The following is an 18750-nucleotide window of genomic DNA, read 5'->3' as shown; positions in this document are numbered from 1 at the left end:
GCAGCAACGGCGGCACTGCGCTGATGTGCGCCGCCAACCAAGGCCACGAGCGGGTGGTCGACGTGCTGGTACGGCGTGGCGCTGAGATCAACTTGCAGGACCGCACCAGCGGCACCGCGCTGATTAACGCCGCCCTCTTCAACCGCCCCGCCGCCGTGCGGCGCTTGCTGCGAGCGGGCGCAGACGCGGCGTCTACTTTTGACGGCATGACGGCGCTGCAGCTGGCCAAGGAGCAGGGCAACGCCGAGTGCGTGCGCGCCCTCGAGGAGCACTCGTCGACCGCAGCAGCGACGTCGGCGGTCGCAGAATCAGCCGAACAGGCCGCGGCGGCCGCACGCGAGGCAGCAGCGGCAGCGGAGGCGGCGGAGGCGCGCGATGCTGCCGAGGCGGCGCTGCGCGAGGCGGTTGAGGCGTGCGGCAGAGGCGACGCCGATCTCGAAGCGCTCAGGGCGGCGATCAACAAGAATGTCCAGGCCGCCGACGGCTCGGAGGCGTTGCGGGCGGCGCGGCAGCTGCGCGACGAGCTGGCGGAGCGAAAGGCCCGCGAGGCCAGGGCGCTGAAGCGGCAGCGGCAGAAGGAGGAGAAGGCGGCGGCGGCGGCAGCGCGGGCGGCGGAGCGGGCGGCGGAGCAGGCGGAGGAGGCACGGGCCGCAGAGGAGGCGCGAGTGGCGGAGGAAGCGGATCGGGTGGTAGCAGAGGCTGCGGCGGCGCGGGCGGCGGAGGAGGCGGAGGCGGCGTCGCGGGGGGCGGCGGAGGAGGCGGAGGCGGCGTCGCGGGCAAGGGAGGGGGCAGAGGTGAGGGCAAGGGAGGAGGCGGCAAGGGAGAGGGAAGAAGCGAGGGAGAGGGCGGCAGCGGAGGTTGCGGCGGAGGTTGCGGCGGCGGCGGAGGCGGCGGCTGTAGAGGCGGCAGTGGCGGCAGTGGCGGCGGCGGAGGCTCAAGAGGCGGCGGCAGCGGAGGCGGCGGCGGTGGCAGCGGAGGCGGCGTCGGCGGCGGCGGAGGCGGCGGAGGTGGCGGCGAGTGTCGCCGCTCTCGCCGCCGCCGCCGCGCCGCCCGCCGCCGTCCCTCTCGACGAGCTCATTACGGCGACCGACGGCTTTTCCGAGGCGCGCAAGGTGGGCGAGGGCGGCTTCGGGCGCGTCTACCGCTGCGACGCGCTGCCGTCGCTCCCGCGCGTCGCTTGCGGGTTCGCCGTCAAGACGGCGCTGGTCGGTGTCGGCGCCCAAGGCCTCGCCGAGCTGCAGAGCGAGGTGCGCACGCTCAGCGCGGCAGCCCACCCGTCCCTGCTCCCTCTGCTCGGCGTGTGCTTGGCGCCCGAGCGCGCGTGCCTCGTCTACCCCCTCTGCCGCGACGGCAGCCTCGAAGATCGCCTCTACCGCGCTCCAGCCGCGCTGCAGCGGCTCCGCATGCTCGGCTTCGAGACAGCGCCTCCTCCGCTCTCCTCCGCCGCACGGCTCCGCGTGCTGCGCGACGCCGCGAGCGCGCTGCATTACCTGCACACGCTCTCTCCCATGATCCTGCACCGCGACGTCTCGGCGGGCAACATCCTGCTCGACGAGCGCGGCAACGGCTACCTCGCCGACGTGGGCCTCGCGCGCGCGGCAGAGGCGACGGCCGGCGGCAATGGACAGGTCTCGCACTTGTCGACACAGCGTATCTTTGGCAAGCCCGGCTACATGGACCCAATCATCACGCAGGACAACCAGGCTTCGCAACTGACCGACGGCTATGCGCTCGGCATCACGCTGCTCGTCAGCCTGACCGGCCGCGGCGCCGTCGGCTTGCTCAACGCGTGCGACTATGCGCTGGAGGAGCCCGACACGGCGGAGAGCATTGCGGCGGCCGACGCGGGCTGGTCGGCGGCGCAGGCTGAGGAGCTGGCGCGGCTCGTGGTCGGGCTGGCGTACGAGCGGAAGCGAAAGCGGATGCCGCTCGCAGAGGCGCTGCCGCGGCTGGAGGCGCTGGTCGAAGCGGCGGGGGAGGTGGAGGAGACGGCGGCAGCCGAGGAGCGCCAGTGCGACCTCTGCTGGAACGCGCCGCGCTCGGTCCGCTTTGCGTGCGGCCACGCGCTGTACTGCGAGACGTGTGTGCCGCGCGTGCTGGAGCGCGACACCAACTGCCCGACTTGCCGCCAGCCGGCGCTGCCCATCGTCGCAATTGGGACACAGGTGGCGGCGCAGACGACGTTTGTCTACCAGCCGCCCTCGCGCCCCGCGCCCCAGGCTCAGCCCGTGGGCGTCACGGCAGCGGTCGGTAGGCGAGGGGGGAGAGGGGGGCGTGGACGTGGCGGGCGGGGCGGGCGGGGCGCGGGGCGCGGCGGCTCTGCTTAGTTCTGGAGCACCGGCGCCACACATGATATGGGTCAGCGCGAGAGGACAGTCGACAGGGAGGTGCAGTGCTGAGTGTGTGTACTGACGTATTTGAAACGTGTGGAAATCTATCGTTGCATGTTGGGCGCAAGCACGGCTCGTTCCGTACGTCAGAATTGTCTTGAGACTTGACTCTTGTACCGTGGCCGCGTACGGCTCTACGGCTTTACGGAGCTCACCACGTCGCACGTCTGGAGACCTCTCATCGTCTACATAGCATTTGGCCTCTTATATACTACGACGCCGACCCCCGCGCCACCTCGTCCAGAAACTCGATGGCGAGGTGCTGCGACGTCGCCGCCCCTCCGTTTCGCACGCCGTGCGACGTGTTTGCGGGCAGGAACGCGAGGCCGCCGCGCGCGACGGTCGTCGCCCCCCCGGGGTGCACCACCTCGACCGCCCCCTCGAGCACGAGCAGCAGGACGTCGTGGTCGCCGTCGCGGTGCACGGGCCTCGAGGCGCCGGCCGCGAGGGTCGTGCGGTGGATGTGCGGCCGCCGCAGGAGCAGCTGCTTGCTGTGCAGCAAGCCGCCCGCCACGCCCGCGCCACCGGACACGAACGTCGGCCACGCCCTGGCGGGCGACAGCCCGGCCGGCGCGCTCGCGCTGTGCGCGCGCATCTGCCCCTCGGTGCGCCGGGTGGTGTAGCGGATGCAGAGGTAGTCGACGTGAGGCCCGGCGGCGGATTCTCGGCCGGCGCCGCCTTGCTTGAGGCGCCGCCTCGGCCCGCGAGATCCGGCGGGAGCCACAGCCATCGTGTGTGCCGATCGGAAGGGGAAGTACACGAAGCTGCCGCGCCGAGAGAGCGTCGTCTCGGTCCGCCCCTCCGCCGAGATGGAGGTGGATGTGCCGCCATTCGCGTGGAGGCTCGCCGAGCCGTTGGTGTAGAACGTTGCGCTCCCGTTCAGGACTACGATGACCTCCTCGTCGTCGTGCAGGTGCGGACTGTTTGTGCGGCGCCGGCCCTTGCGCGGCAACCGCGAGTAGTGCACCTCTAGGTGAGCGAGCACGGGGGACGAGCAGTGGTCAATGGCGACCTGCGTCGTGAGGGCGTGGCCCGTTTTCGGCGGCCGAGGAAACTGGACGCAGCGCTTCTGCGACTCGTCCTTGATGAAGGCGAGAAACTTCGTCCGCGAGGCGAGCGAGCCGTCGTCGAGGTAGGCGAGAGAGCTCGCGATGGCGACCTCGAGCAGAGTCATGGATGCCGTGCTGGGCGCCGTTCACAGCCTTGTTATACATCGTTCACAGCGCTCAGGTTTCTCTCTTTCTCCTGTAGGCGGCTCCGGTGGTGTGCCGGTGTGTGTGCTAGTCTGCGCCAGTCCGCGCCCTTGTTGTGCCAGCGTGCTGTGCGAGAGGCTTGCGTGTTAAGTAGAATTCTTTCTCTCCAATCGGCGCGAGTGAGCTGACGTCTTTTCAGTGTATGTAGCTCTTACGTACATTCGCCCTTAGGGGCCTAGAGAACACAACCCCCTCTCTCTTTTCTCCCAGTAAGCTAAAAGTACGTACATTCCCGTTTTCTGGCTCTTTATACAGACATCGATGGTGAGTGGGTGACTGCGGACAGCGCGGATAGGATTTGGCAAGCGTTCCTCGGGGTCGTACTCGCCATCCTCCTCCTCTGGGGCGGCCGGGTCCCCATTTGTTCAAGACACAGAGCTCACACAAATTCACAGTGGGAGGAAAGCGGCTCGTGTTTTCATCTCTCCAATTGAGCTGACCCGTCTCTGTGTGGCTCTTTACTGGAAGAGCCGAGGGTGAGTGGGTGACTGCGGACAGGGAGACTTCTTTCTGATTTTGTTCTTCACAACCGGACTGATGAGGCTGTTCACGAACGGAACCACGCCGAATATTCGCGGTTTGGGCGTTGCGCCGCCTGCCAGGACAAAAGAAGAACATAAGAAGAACTATTAACAACGAAGGCGCTCTCAAAAAGAAGAAAACGCGGCCGCATGGAGGCCTCCCGCAAGCGCGCCCGCACCGGCGGCGAGGAGGGCGAGCCCGTGGCGGTCGCTGCCGGCTTCGAGGCGCCCATCTTTGGCGCGCGCGCCGTCGGCCAGGTCACTACGCTCGCGCTCGAGGGCGAGGACGGACCTCTGGCGTCCCTCAACCTGCGCGGCGTCGCAAGCGATCACGCGGGCGCCTGGTACGTCGCGACTTTGGTCTCGGTGCTGCACGTCTCGGCGGCCGAGCGCGTGCGCACCGTGGCGACCTGCGAAGGCGGCGGGTTCTCCGGCGTCGCCCTCAGCCCGGACGGGAGCGCGCTGTTTGTGGCGGATGCCGGCAACAACAAGATCCGTCGGGTGGAGGTGGCGACGGGTACTGTGACGGCGACTGCGGGTAGCGGCGAAGGAGGCGACGCGGATGGCGTGGGCGGCGCGGCAGAGTTCCACTGCCCATGGGGCGTCACTGTCAGCCCGGATGGCAGCGCGCTGTTTGTGGCGGACTGCGACAACAACAAGATCCGTCGGGTGGAGGTGGCGACAGGCGCGGTGACTACGCTCGCGGGTAGCGGCGAGGAAGGCGATGAAGATGGCGTGGGCGGCGTGGCGCATTTCAACGGCCCAGCCGGCCTCGCCCTCAGCCTGGACGGGAGCGCGCTGTTTGTGGCGGACTTCTTTAGCCACAAGATCCGTCGGGTGGAGGTGGCGACTGGCGCGGTGACTACGCTCGCGGGTAGCGGCGAAGAGGGCAGCGCTGATGGCGTGGGCGGCGCGGCGCAGTTCCGCTTCCCACACGGCGTCACGATCAGTCCAGACGGGAGCGCGCTGTTTGTGGCGGACAACGGCAACCACAAGATCCGGCGGGTGTGGGTGGCGACGGGCGCGGTGACTACGCTCGCGGGTAGCGGCGCCAGGGGCAGCGCTGATGGCGTGGGCGGCGCGGCGCAGTTCGAATACCCAGTGGCCCTCGCCATCAGCGCCGACAGCACAACGCTTTTGGCCCGCATGGAGGGCTCGGCTCTCCGCCAGGTCTGCGTGGCGGCGCCTCCTCCGCCTCCCTCCTTCGCGCCGCTCGTGGTTCCGCCCTCCACCTTCTCCGCCGACATGGGCAAGATGTGGGGCGACGCTACTCTGCCCCAGGGTATGGTCACCTTCCTGGTCGGCGACAACGAGGAGCGCGTCGAGCACGTGAGCAAGTGCGCCCTCTGCGTGCGGTCCGTGTTCTTTCGGACCATGTTTGGCATCGGCATGAAGGAGCGCGACGCCGCCGAGGTCACGGTGCTCGAAACGGACCTCGCCAGCTTCACCGCCCTCGTCCGCTACCTCCTCACCGACCAGCTCGACCTCGGCGAGGGGGAGGGCGAGCAGGCGCGGCGCGCGCTCGTGCTGCGGCAGCTGGCGCAAAAGTACCAGGTGCCGCGCCTCGAGCTGCTCTGCGCGCAGGCGCTGCAGGAGAGCGTCGGGCCGGCGAGCGCCGTGCCGCTGCTCGAGGCGGCGCAAACAACTGGCGACGGGCGGCTCCTCGCGCAGTGCCGCCGCTTCGTGGCCGACCACGCCGCCGAGGTGCGGGCGAGCGGCGGCGTGGAGCAGCTTCGCGACCTCGGCGTGGCCAAGGGGCTGCTCGGCGACGCGCTCGACCAGGTGGCGGAGCTCAAGGGGGCGCTCCGCAGCCACTCGCGCTCGTAGTGCGGAGCGCGCGGCATTGTACAGTATCGCGAGTGCACAATCTGGCTTCGGTGTGAGTGTGCTCCATTCTGACTCCATTGATTGCGCCGGAGGCAGCCCACACTAGCGGCAGAGCGCTCTCCAAGTCTCCTCCACGCGCGGCCAGCACTGCCACTGGCTGACTCATGTCGAGATGTGTCCTTTTTCTTTCGTAATGATACCCATGCAAAACCAAGCCGAGCAACCCCAAATCTCTTGGGGAAAAGAAAGAAAGAAAGAAAACGTACAACCCAAGGGAGGGATGGGAGGACGGCACGCCTCCCATCCCTCCCTCTTGGGGACCGGAGCGCACAATTGAATTCTTTTGGCGCGCAATCCACGGTCTCTCATCGGCGCATCGCTGCCCTGCACCTTTGTCCCGGTGCCACATCCTGCCTGCCTGCTTCTGCCGTCGCCCGCAAGGATTTGACGTTACGATGATCGCCGCCGCGCTCGCCTCCTCCTCCTCCACGAGCCTCCTCACCACGCCGCTGCCGAGCTCTGCTCCGGCAAAGCCAACCGCCACCGCCGCCGCCGAGTCGTCCTCCGCCGCCACCGCCGCCAAGACGGTGCACCTCAAGATCTCCGGCAAGTGGTACGACGCCACCGAGTGGGCGGACCGGCACCCGGGAGGCCGCTACGTGCTGGAGTGGGCCGACGGCTTCGATGTGACAAACGCCTTTCACACGATCCACCTCTTCTCCTCGCGCAAGGCCTCGGACATCCTCGCCCGCCTGCCCGAGGCGGACCTCACCCTCCGCGCGGCCCGCGAGCCGGTGCTGCCGCCCATCGAGCGGGTGCCGATGGCGTCCCAGCGGCCGACCGGCATGGACAGGTTCATGGGCGCGGGCGAGCGAGTGGTGGAGCTCCTGTCTCCGCCCGCGGATGCGACGCCGGAGCCGGTGCCGGTCGCTCCCGCCTCTGGGCTGGCGTGGCAGCAGCGGCAGGAGGGCGCCGTGGGCGCTGTGGGCGAGACGCCGCTCAAGCGCGACCTCGAGGCGCTGCTCCGCCGCCACTTTCGCTCCTCGGCAGAGTACAAGGCGACGCCCGAGCACTGGGCGCGGATCGCGGCCGCCTTTGCCGTCTGGGCGGGCTGCCTTGCCGGGTGGGTGGCGGGGTCGCTGCCCGCGACGCTGGCGCTCCCGTTTGCGCAGTGGCTGCTCTTCTCGCCCACCGTGCACGAGGCGTCCCACTCGACGCTGAGCACGGCGCCGTGGGTCAACAAGGCGGCCGCCTTTTGCGGGTGCCGCAAGACAACCTCTCACGCACGCACACGCACCACGCACACAGCACGCACACAACACGCGCACACACACACACGCACCACGCACACAGCACGCCCTCGACACGGCGCGCGGCTGGCGCTAGGCTGCCCTTTGTGTACAACCCGTACATCTGGTGGCCGCAGCACCTCCTCTCGCACCACCAGTACACGAACGACGACGCGCTCGACGTCGACCTGCACCACCTCCGCCCGGCGCGGCTCCACCCGGGCTGCGAGGTGGACGAGGGGTACGGCGGCGCAAACTTCATCTTCAAGGGCTACGCGGGCCCGCCTAGATGCACTGCCCAAGACTCAGTCTCCTCTTGCCCCGTTCTCCTTCTCTACGCCCCCTCCATTTGCTGTGCACTCCCTCCGCGACCTCCCCTCGCCTCCCCGACAGTTCTCGACGATGGGCATGTCGGTGCTGTGGCCGGTGCGCGTGCTGCAGCAAAAGTCGACGGGACGCTGGCGCCGCAGCCTTAACGCGGGAGTATTCGATGCCCTGCATTCGAGCCAGACGACGCGCGATGGGCTGCACCCAGACCAAGCCGCCGACCACCGTAGTGTTCGCAGAAGCTCGACGCACGAGACGCCGTGCGCACTGCTAGGTACCGCAACCTCGTCACGCCAAAGCCCGACGCGGTGAGCGACGCGGAGCTGGCGCTCTCGCTGCTGCCGGTGGGCTTCGTGCTGCTCTGGCCGTGGCTGCGGATGCTCGCCGGCGCGATCACGCACACCCTCGGGTAGAGAGGCGGGTAGAGGGAGCGGGTCCTCCCCTGCCGGTGGTGTAGTGGTGGCCGGTAGTGCAGGGACCTTGGGCGGTGTGGCGACTCGCTAGGCGAGATCAACGCCCTCGAGGCCTTTTTCGATTGGCGCAGCCGCCCCCTTGGTGTGGGAGAGCGCGGCCGAGGGACGCGTCCCACGCCACGTGACACGTGCCCGCCGTAGGTACTACCCCTGGGCGGTGACGGGCGCCATCTGGACGGTGATGACGCAGGTGTCGCACGTGCAGGAGGACTGCCAGCGGCCGCCGAGTGGCGACGAGCAGGACGACTACTTTCGGTGGCAAATCGAGTCGGCGCTCGACTACTCGGTCGGCAGCGAGCTGGTGCCGAAGCTGACGGCCTCGCTCTCGCTGCAGTCGATGCGCCCCTCGCGAGGCTGTCGGCGTGCGGGTGGTGCCCGGGCCCCCTTTTCCCGACTCTCGGAGCCTATCCGTAGGCACCACGTGATGCCCTCGGTGTGCGGCTGCCACTTCTCCGCTCTCTACCCCGAGTACCGGGCCATCTGCGAGGCGCACGGCGTCCGGCTCAACACGCGCAAGGACGTGTCCGCCGCCTGGCGCTCCTGCATCGCGCGCGTCTTTGAGCTCTCCTCGCCGGAGCGGACGCCGGCGTGGGCTCTGCGCGAGCCCGCGGCCCAGAGCGGCCCGCTCGCGGCGGTCGAGGAGCACCTGCCGCTCATCGCCTGCCTGGCGACGCCGGGAGTCGTCATGCTCGCTTGCACTCCGCTGTTTTGAGATGGAGTGTGGGTTTGAGCACCGTGTTCTCTGCTGCGGCTGCACGAGGGGGCTGGCCCCAGGCTGGTCTGCGCGTGGAGGTTGCGTGTGTGCGCGCGCGCTCAGAGGTACGATCCCGTTGTTGTGTTAGTCGAGTAGCGAGAGTCTGTTGTCTTTGAGTGCTGAGAGTGTGTTTTCTGTCTACTCTTTTTGCGCGCGTGTAGCTCGACTTGTACACATCATGTACCGCACAGTGGGAGAGAGAAGTGCGGGCGCACAGCCGACAGATACGGTGCCCTCTTACGGGCGCACTTTCGACAGCCCTCTTCACTGAACACAAACGAGCCACAATAGTCGTCAAGCGGGAAGTGCACAGAGTAGCACTTTTCTGGTAGGCCCTTGTCCTGTCTGTGGTGTCTGCGCTTGTACATCATGGCGGACACGGGCTCTGTGCCTAGGTTGTCTCACGCGATCGCGCTTTGTCTTGTTTGCGACCGATGGCGAGAATCGGCAAGCTGCTGTTCCTTTTTACCTGTCGAGTGCGCCACAGGCGATATCTGTATCGCTCAGCGCGTCGAGGGCGAGAGCGAGGCGGCTGCCGCGGAGCTGTGGCTGCTCCGTCGCCGCGCGCCGCGCCGCCATTTGTACATTTGCGAGCCCGGCCCCCTGCCGCGTGCCGCCCTCTTTTATCACTCCTCAGCCCTCTCCCTCTTTCTGCTTGGTCGCGCGAGGCAACACCTCGGCGCGTGCCCTTCGACGGGGGCCCCGCCACAAGCAGCCTGGTTCCGAGCCGCTTCAAGAGTGCCCGAATTCACTGTGAAGACGCTATCGCGGTTACGTCATACGTGCCCTTCTTTCGCCTTTTACTAAAGAAGGCCGTGGCGCAACTGCCTAACGACCTCTTACACTATTTTGCTACCTAAATTTCTCACTCCTCACCCCTGTCCTTTTTCTTTTTTCTCGTTCGTCTCTCTCTGTCGTCTCTCTCTCTCTCTCTCTCTCCCTCCCTCTCTCGTCTCTCTCCCTCTCTCCCTCTCTCTCTCGCCTCTCTCTCTCGTCTCTCTCTCTCTCTCTCGCCTCTCTCTCTCTCTCTCTCGTCTCTCTCTCTCTCTCGTCTCTCTCTCTCTCTCTCGTCTCTCTCTCTCTCTCTCTCTCTGTGTGTGTGTGTGTGTGTGTGTGTGTGTGTGTGTGTGTCTGTCTGTCTCTCTCTTCTCGTCTTTTTTCCTCGTCGTCGTCTCTCGTCTCCCTCTCGTCTCCCTCTCTCTCGTCTCGCTCTCTCCTCTTCTCTTCTCTTCTCGCTCTCTCTCGTCTCTCGCTCCCTCTCGTCTCTCTCGACTTCTCACGGTCGGTGGTCGAGGACTTGGGCTCAAGCAGGCCTTTCGCACCCCGTCTGTTTTTCCTTTCCTTTTTTCTCTACAGCACCCTCTCTTTTCCTCTCTATTTTCCCGGGAAAACTGCGTGGAAATCGACAATTTTTTTGGCTTTGATTGAGCCGAGAGTCTGAGGCTGGTTTGGGCCCAAAATCAGCCCAATTTTAGGCCAAATCGGCAAAATGCCCGGAATTTCGCGGAGAACCCGTGTATACCTGGAAATTACCCTGCGACCGCCTGGGGCTGGGTATTTTGTCGATTTCCTCAATTTTGCCTCAGATTTTGCAGACCAGCTCTCAGTACTCAGGCTCAGGGAAACTCGCGAGTTCCAGAATGGAGCACCAAACACCCTCTGTTTTCCCTGGAAATTTCCGGAAACGCAAAGACCAAAGTGCTGGGGACGTTTTCCTTTTTGTTTTCCGGAAAACCTGCTTGAGCCCAACCGAGGACTCGCGCGCTCTCTCCCCTTCTTCAACCACCCTCCCCCCCCCCGGGCCCTTAAAAAAGGGCACGAGCGAGAGTCCGCTGCCTCAGGGACGGAGGATATCGTCCGTCCTTGAGCAAAAAAAGAGAAAAAGATCGCATCGGCTGTTCCCTTTTCGGTTTCTAAAATCCCATGCTCGGTACCCGGGTGCAGGTCCACTTCTCTCGGCTCGAGCGCGAGCGCGGCCGCTTCAAGTGAGAGTCGTGCTGCGAGGCGTGGATTTCGGCTCGGCGCGACCTAACATCGCCTTGAGGTGCCCGCATGAGGATATGATCAGCGCTCCACCTCCTTTACGGAGGCCGCAGCGGCGATGTGCACCGCTTGGTCTAGAAGGCATCACTCTCCTACACCCACGCCTCGTCGGAGCCGGCCTCCGCAAAGATTGATTCGCTCGCTCAAATTGGCCACTCGGGCAAAATCGGCCGAGCCACAAGCGGAGTGCGAGTGGTGGCTGGCCGATTTAAGTGAGACGTGGGCCGTACTGCTGTGTATACGTACCGGCCCTGTATATGCACCCGGGTGTCCTGCCTATGCATTGGCATCATCGGCGTACGAGACGAGCGGCGTAGAGAGGGGCAGCAACGAGGAGACGCCCCAAAGCCACGCAAGCCGAGGGCAGACAAGGGGGTGCCGAGAGGCCCGCGAGCCCTCAAAGGCACAAAGGCATACCAGATCGGGCACCTCAGCCTACTGCGGTTTCGGCACGGGCGCGAGAGGCAAGGCGGGACGACGAACCCGATGGAGAGCGAGCCGCCGGAGAGCGAGACGTGCGACGACGAGGGGGGCGACGAGAGAGACGAGAGCGCCTCGGCGGACGACGAGATGGTATTCATCGACGATGCGTTCTTCGAGCTCCCCGACGCGGCAACGGAGGAAGAGGCGGAGGGCGGGGGGAGCCAGAGTCAGTACAGCCAGCAGAGTCCAGGGGGGCGAGAGCGAGGGGAGCCAGAGCAGCCAGGGCAGCCAACGGGCGCCCAGGAAGAGCCAACGGAACCGAATAGCCGCACGACGCTTCCTGGACCGACTCCGTTTCGAACTCCTACAAGGAGGCAGCGGCGGGGACGGATACAGACACCCCGAAGATGGAGGGAGGAGCAGGGACGAAGAGATGCCCAACCGCACAACAGAGCCAGGGCCGAGCGAGCAACCACCCGAAACGGGCCATCCAAACGAAGGCAGCCAGACAGACGACGAAATCGCAGTGATGACAACGGCGGCAGCGTCGACCGGAGCACCTACTGCGGTGTGAAATGTGAGCTGGGAGGCGGGAGGCAGATGCAATAGGAGCGGGAGAGTGAGATCGTCAGCCAGCACGGCAGACCTTTACGGCGCGGCTGCGGGCGCGTTTGCAGTGACATGCGATCCATGTGGTAGCAAAGTCACGGCGGGAGTAGCGTATACAGGCTGTGAGCGAGGGTGGCGCGTCGCGAGTGGCGGTGCAGCTAGTCGGTGGCGCGGGTGCTGGCGACCGGCGGAGAGATGCAGCCGGCGCGAGAGATGAACCCTGCGGAGAGGCGAGGTGACGGGCGAACCGCGACGGTGGGAGAGGGCTGAGCATCGGCTTCACCGGAGGCACAGGAGCCTCGCACGCCCGACCGTGACGAGAGCGAACCGACGCTGGCAGGTCAAGCAGCGTCGGTTCGCTAGCGGGACCGAATGGGTACCCTCCCCGGCATTTTTTTTTGCAATTTTTCGGTCCTTTAGCTGGTGGAACAAAAGAATTTTACAGAAAATCCATTTTCCATCGCGGTCGGGTAAAGCTGTGTATAAGACGCTCCAGCTCGGGCTCCGCTGACACCATCACCCATCCACCGCTCGCGGAATGGTATTGCTAAAAATCTCTCTCTCAGAACACAGCGCACCTTGGTCTTGCACGCGTCGCAAGTGACCCACTTCTCGTTCTTGAACGTGAACGTCGGCTCTCCGCCGCCGCCGCCGCTCGCGGCCGACGCCGCGGCCAGCTTCTCCTTGGCCTTGCTGGCCCCCTCGGCCGTCTTGGCGGCCTTGGCAAGCACCGCGCGCGCGTTCTCGGCCGCGCGCTGGGCCGTCTCCGCTGATTTGGCGAGCTCGCTCGCGGGTTGAGGAGCCATAGTTGTGCCGCCTCAGCGACTTTGGCAAAGTAGGAATGACGCTTTGCCGAAAGAAATCAAGAGGGCGCGGCCGCCCTCACGCCGCCCCCCACCGCCTCCATTGCCCTGCCGACTTTGGCAAAGTAGGAATGGCGAGCCGAAAGAAACTGAGCACTACGACGGCGCCCTTGTACCGCAGCGGAAGAAACACAAACAAATTACGAAAGACGGCGCCCTCAACAGCCGAGATGGTCGCACCTGTGGACGCGCCGCTGCTCGGCCAGCGCGTCGTGCTCGGCGGGCTCTCGGCACGCCCCGAGCTGAACGGGCGCCTGGGTGAGGCGCGGAGCTTCGAGGGCGGGCGGTACGCGGTGGCGCTCGAGGGCGGCAGCGAGAGCGTGCGAGTGCGGCCGGACAATCTGTCGAGGGCGGCCGTGCAGGCCCCGAGTGTCATGGCGACCGACGAGATCGTGGCAGCGGCTGAGCGAGGCGACGAGGCGGTGGTGCTGGCGTGGATCGAGGTCGGCGGGTGGGTCAACGCGACGTACGAGATCGGCAAGGCGAGTGGTATCACGCTGCTGATGAGCGCCGCCGGCCACGGCCACGAGCGGGTGGTCAAGTTGCTGCTGCGGCACGGCGCTCATGTCAACCTGCAGGACAGCGACGGCGTCACCGCGCTGATGAACGCCGCCTTCAACGGCCACGAGCGGGTGGTCGAGCTGCTGATGCGGCACGGCGCTCATGTCAACCTGCAGGACAGCGACGGCGTCACCGCGCATATGAACGCCGCCTTCAACGGCCACGAGCGGGTGGTCGAGCTGCTGATGCGGCACGGTGCTCATGTCAACGCGACGTACGAAAACGGCAAGGTGAGCGGCATCACGCTGCTGATGAGCGCCGCCGACAACGGCCACGAGCGGGTGGTCGACTTGCTGATACGGCGCGGCGCTGAGGTCAACCTACAGGACAGCCTCGGCCGCACCGCGCTGATGGCCGCCGTCCAGGAGGGCCACGAGCGGGTGGTCGAGCTGCTGCTGCGGCACGGCGCGGAGATCAACTTGCAGAGTAGCGTCGGTGGCACCGCGCTGATGGCCGCCGCCGGCCAAGGCCACGAGCGGGTGTTGGACTTGTTGATACGGCGCGGCGCTGAGGTCAACTTGCAGGGCAGCAACGGCATCACCGCGCTGATGTGTGCCGCCTGCTCCAACCGCCCCGCCGTCGTGCGGCGCTTGCTGCGGGCGGGCGCAGACACGGCGCGGCGCACGGTTATCGGCAAAACGGCGCTGCAGCTGGCCAAGGAGAAGGGCCACGCCGAGTGCGTCGATGCCTTCAGGCAGCACGTCAAGGAGTCGGTCGTGGCGGGACGGTCCGCGGCGACGGCAGCCGGCGGCGAAGGCGCAGGCGGCGCTTCCTCCGGCGGCGCTTCCTCGGCTGGATCGAGCGTCGCGAAGACGCTATCTCCAGCGGTGGCGGCGGGGCGGGCGTCGAGCGGTGCCGCGGCAGTCTCCGATGCGGTCGTGGCAGCGGTGGAGCGTGGCGAGGAGGAGGCGGTGCTGGAGTGGCTTGAGGGCGGCGGGCGGGCCGACGCGACGTACAGGAGAGGCGAGGTGAGCGGCCTCACGCTGTTGATGGGCGCCGCCGTCAACGGCCACGAGCTGGTGGTCGAGCTGCTGCTGCGGCACGGCGCTGACGTCAACTTGCAGGACGACGACGGCTGGACCGCGCTGATGTGGGCCGCCCTCTTCGACCAACCCGCCGTCGTGCGGCGCTTGCTGCAGGCGGGCGCAGACACCGCGGCGCGCAATGCGAGCGGCAAGACGGCGCTGCAGGTGGCCAAGGAGAAGGGCCACGCCGCGTGCGTCGAGGCCTTCAAGAAGCACGTCCAGGAGGTGTTGGCGGGACGGCCCACGGCGACGGCAGCCGGCGGCGAAGGCGCAGGCGGCGCTTCCTCCGGCGGCGCTTCCTCGGCTGGATCGAGCGTCGCGAAGACGCTATCTCCAGCGGTGGCGGCGGGGCGGGCGTCGAGCGGTGGCGTGGCAGTCTCCGATGAGGTCGTGGCAGCGGCTGGGCGAGGCGACGAGACGGTGGTACTGGCGTGGCTTGAGGGCGGCGGGCGGGCCGACGCGACGTACGAGCGAGGCGGCATGAGCGGTTGGGCGCCCATAAGCGAGGGAGTCACGCTGCTTATGGGCGCCGCCCAGGAAGGCCACGAGCGGTTGGTCGAGTTGCTGCTGCAGCACGGCGCGGAGATCAACCTGCAGAACATCAACGGCCTCGCCGCGCTAATGCTCGCCGCTGAGAACGGCCACGAGTGGGTGGTCGAGCTGCTGATTCGGCGCGGCGCTGAGATCAACCTCCAGGACAGCGACGGCGACACCGCGCTGACGCTAGCCGCCGGCCAAGGCCACGAGCGGGTGGTCGAGCTGCTGCGGCAGCGCGGGGCGAAGTTCGACTTGCAGAACAACAAAGGCGGCACCGCGCTGATGTACGCCACCGGCAACGGCCGCGAGCGGATGGTCGATTTGCTGCTGCGGCACGGCGCGGAGGTCGATGTGCAGGACAGCAAGGGCCTCACCGCGCTGATGCTCGCCACTCACCTCAACCACCCCGCCGTCGTGCGGCGCTTGCTGCGGGCGGGCGCAGACGCGGCGCGCACTGTTGACGGCAAGACGGCGCTTCAGTGGGCCAAGGAGAAGGGCCACGCTGAGTGCGTGCGCGCCCTCGAGGAGCACTCGTCGACCGCAGCACAGGCGGAGGGGGCGTCGGCGGTCGCAGAATCAGCCGAACAGGCTGCGGCAGCAGAGGCGGCGGAGGCACGCGATGCTGCCGAGGCGGCGCTGCGCGAGGCGGTTGAGGCGTGCGAGCGAGGCGATGCCGATCTCGAGGCGCTCAGAACGGCGATCAACGCGAACACCGCCCAGTCCGCCAACGGCTCGGAGGCGTTGCGGGCGGCGCGGCGGCTGCGCGACGAGCTGGCCAAGCCGCTGAAGCGGCAGCGGCAGAAGGAGGAGAAGGCGGCGGCGAGGCAGGCGGAGGCGGCAGCGCGGGCGGTGGAGCGGGCGGCGGAGCAGGCGGAGGAGGCGCGGGCCGCAGAGGAGGCGCGAGTGGCGGAGGAAGCGAATCGGGTGGTAGCAGAGGCTGCGGCGGCGCGGGCGGCGGAGGAGGCGGAGGCGGCGTCGCGCGCAAGGGAGGAGGCAGAGGCGAGGGCAAGGGAGAAGGCGGCAAGGGAGAGGGAGGAGGCGAGGATGAGGGCGGAGGCGGAGGCGGAGGCGGCGGAGGCGGCGGAGGCGGCGGCGGAGGCGGCGGCTGTAGAGGCGGCAGTGGCAGCCGTGGCGGCGGCGGAGGCTCAAGAGGCGGCGGCAGCGGAGGCGGCAGAGGCGGCAGCGGCGGCGGAGGCGGCGGAGGCGGCGTCGAGTGTCGCCGCCCTCGCCGCCGCCGCCGCGCCGCCCACCGCCATCCCTCTCGACGAGCTCATCGCGGCGACCGACGGCTTTGCCGAGGCTCGCAAGGTGGGCGAGGGAGGTTTTGGGCGCGTCTACCGCGCCGATGCGTTGCCGTCTCTCCCGCGCGTCGCTTGCGGGTTCGCCGTCAAGACGGCGCTGGTCGGTGTCGGCGCCCAAGGCCTCGCCGAGCTACAGAGCGAGGTGCGCACGCTCAGCGCGGCGTGCCACCCGTCCCTGCTTCCTCTGCTCGGCGTCTGTTTGGCACCGGCGAGAGCGTGCCTCGTTTACCCCCTCTGCCGCGGCGGCAGCCTCGAGGACCGCCTCTACCGCACTCCAGCCGCGCTGCAGCGGCTCCGCATGCTCGGCTTCGAGACGGCGCCTCCTCCGCTCTCCTCCGCCGCACGGCTCCGCGTGTTGCGCGACGCGGCGAGCGCTCTGCACTACCTGCACACGCGCTCTCCCATGGTCCTGCACCGCGACGTCTCGGCGGGCAACATCCTGCTCGACGAGCGCGGCAACGGCTACCTCGCCGACGTGGGCCTCGCACGCGCGGCAGAGGCGACGGCCGGCGGCAGCCAGCAGGTCTCGCACCTGTCGACACAGCGTATCTTTGGCAAGCCCGGCTACATGGACCCAATCATCACGCAGGACAACCAGGCTTCGCAACTGACCGACGGCTATGCGCTCGGCATCACGCTGCTCGTCAGCCTGACCGGCCGCGGCGCCGTCGGCTTGCTCAACGCGTGCGACTATGCGCTGGAGGAGCCCGACACGGCGGTGAGCATCGCGGCGGCCGACGCGGGCTGGTCGGCGGCGCAGGCCGAGGAGCTGGCGCGGCTCGTGGTCGGGCTGGCGTACGAGCGGAAGCGAAAGCGGATGCCGCTCGCGGAGGCGCTGCCGCGGCTGGAGGCGCTAGTCGAAGCGGCGGGGGAGGTGGGGGAGACGGCGGCAGCCGAGGAGCGCCAGTGCGACCTCTGCTGGAACGCGCCGCGGTCGGTCCGCTTTGCGTGTGGCCACGCGCTGTACTGCGAGGCGTGTGTGCCGCGCGTGCTGGAGCGCGACAGCAACTGCCCGACTTGCCGCCAGCCGGCGCTGCCCATCGTCGCAATTGGGACACAGGTGGCGGCGCAGACGACGTTTGTCTACCAGCCGCCCTCGCGCCCCGCGCTCCAGGCTCAGCCCGTGGGCGTCACGGCAGCGGTCGGTAGGCGAGGGGGGAGAGGGGGGCGTGGACGTGGCGGGCGGGGCGGGCGGGGCGCGGGGCGCGGCGGCTCTGCTTAGTTCTGGAGCACCGGCGCCACACATGATATGGGTCAGCGCGAGAGGACAGTCGACAGGGAGGTGCAGTGCTGAGTGTGTGTTACTGACGTATTTGAAACGTGTGGAAATCTATCGTGTTTAGCCATTGAGCATTGGTATCCTCCGACGCCGACCCCCGCGCCACCTCGTCCAGAAACTCGATGGCGAGGTGCTGCGACGTCGCCGCCCCTCCGTTTCGCACGCCGTGCGACGTGTTTGCGGGCAGGAACGCGAGGCCGCCGCGCGCGACGGTCGTCGTCCCCCCGGGCTGCACCACCTCGACCGCCCCCTCGAGCACGAGCAGCAGGACGTCGTGGTCGCCGTCGCGGTGCACGGGCCTCGAGGCGCCGGCCGCGAGGGTCGTGCGGTCGGGTGGATGTGCGGCCGCCGCAGGAGCAGCTGCTTGCTGTGCATGTGTCAACACTGGATCTTCTTAAATCGTTGACTACTTGATCCGAGATCGCCCAAGCACCCATCACATGCGGCCATATCACCGTGGGTTACCGCTTCCCATCTGAACAGCGAAGTCAAGCACGGTCGAGCTCAGGTAGTACTTCCATCCGGGAGGGGGAGGGAAGGCTGAGTGCTGCATGTTTTGCCTCCTCCCATTTTGCCTCCTCCCATAAGCGGCGCCGGAACGGCGTCGGAAATTCCGCTGGTAAGGGGCACGGTGCACTTTTGCCGCGTGGGCAGCCGCTTCACCTCTCCGTCAATGGCCATGGCGTCGCGCTCCGGCAAGCGCGCCCGCACCGAGAGCGACGGCAAAGGCGACGAGGAGGGCGAGCCCGTGGCGGTCGCTGCCGGCTTCGAGGCGCCCATCTTTGGCGCGCGCACCGTCGGCCAGGTCACCACGCTGGCGCTCTGGGGGGGGGGGGCACCGATGCCGTCTCGACGGCACGCTTGGAGCGGCGGCGGACGCGTCCCGAGGCGGCGGCGGCGGCGGCGGGGGTGGGGTGGGGGGGGGGGGGGGGGGCCATTCCGAAAAAAAAGGGGTGTTGCCCAAAAAAACCGGGGGGTTTCCCTTGGGGGAAGGGCCTCCCCGCCCCCCCAAAGGGCTTGAAAAAGGTAAAAATTGGCCCCAAGCCCCCCTGGGGACCCGAAAAGGGGTGAACCCCCCAAAAAGGCCCCCCCCCAAGGGGAAGGGGCCCCCCCAAAGAAAAAAAAAACCTCCCGTTAACCCCCCCCCCCTCCACCAGGGTAAAAGGCCCAAAAATCGAGGGGGCCGGCCCCCCCTCCTCAAAGGTTTCCTGGGGGAAAGGGGGGGGGGGCCCCCAAATCCCCCCGGGAGGGCCGCCCCTTCAAAAAGGGGCTTTC

The 18750-nt window shown here is 67.6% G+C and overlaps 6 protein-coding genes across 6 annotated transcripts; 5 read left to right on the top strand and 1 right to left on the bottom strand.

Moving 5' to 3' along the window:
* Positions 1-1070: 1070 nt before the first annotated feature.
* EMIHUDRAFT_64714 (hypothetical protein) lies at positions 1071-1790 on the top strand (the record flags this gene model as incomplete). The annotated part of the gene is made up of 1 exon (XM_005778106.1): positions 1071-1790. A coding segment is annotated over one exon (720 nt), but the record flags the coding sequence as incomplete, so codon positions are not given.
* A 132-nt stretch (positions 1791-1922) lies between these two features.
* On the top strand, positions 1923-2327 carry EMIHUDRAFT_310134 (hypothetical protein; the record flags this gene model as incomplete). The annotated part of the gene is made up of 1 exon (XM_005778105.1): positions 1923-2327. One exon carries the CDS (start codon positions 1923-1925, stop codon positions 2325-2327), a length of 405 nt encoding a protein of 134 aa, XP_005778162.1.
* Positions 2328-2601: 274 nt separating this feature from the next.
* On the bottom strand, positions 2602-3564 carry EMIHUDRAFT_205828 (hypothetical protein; the record flags this gene model as incomplete). Its single annotated transcript, XM_005778104.1, has 1 exon — positions 2602-3564. The coding sequence occupies one exon, from the start codon at positions 3562-3564 to the stop codon at positions 2602-2604; it is 963 nt and encodes a 320-aa protein (XP_005778161.1).
* Positions 3565-5409: 1845 nt separating this feature from the next.
* EMIHUDRAFT_354038 (hypothetical protein) lies at positions 5410-5991 on the top strand (the record flags this gene model as incomplete). Its single annotated transcript, XM_005778103.1, has 1 exon — positions 5410-5991. The coding sequence occupies one exon, from the start codon at positions 5410-5412 to the stop codon at positions 5989-5991; it is 582 nt and encodes a 193-aa protein (XP_005778160.1).
* A 362-nt stretch (positions 5992-6353) lies between these two features.
* EMIHUDRAFT_435152 (hypothetical protein) lies at positions 6354-9024 on the top strand. The gene is made up of 7 exons (XM_005778102.1): positions 6354-7252; positions 7378-7555; positions 7674-7741; positions 7882-7994; positions 8112-8145; positions 8222-8419; positions 8495-9024. Exons 1-7 carry the CDS (start codon positions 6447-6449, stop codon positions 8790-8792), a joined length of 1695 nt encoding a protein of 564 aa, XP_005778159.1. The 5' UTR covers positions 6354-6446; the 3' UTR covers positions 8793-9024.
* Positions 9025-15939: 6915 nt separating this feature from the next.
* On the top strand, positions 15940-16872 carry EMIHUDRAFT_64725 (hypothetical protein; the record flags this gene model as incomplete). Its single annotated transcript, XM_005778101.1, has 1 exon — positions 15940-16872. A coding segment is annotated over one exon (933 nt), but the record flags the coding sequence as incomplete, so codon positions are not given.
* Between the last annotated feature and the right edge of the window lie 1878 nt (positions 16873-18750).

The sequence above is a fragment of the Emiliania huxleyi genome (assembly GCF_000372725.1).
Source record: "Emiliania huxleyi CCMP1516 unplaced genomic scaffold EMIHUscaffold_25, whole genome shotgun sequence".
Lineage (NCBI taxonomy): Eukaryota > Haptophyta > Isochrysidales > Noelaerhabdaceae > Emiliania > Emiliania huxleyi.
Note: the sequence above shows the minus strand (reverse complement) of the source record. Positions and strands in the feature narration are given on the sequence as shown.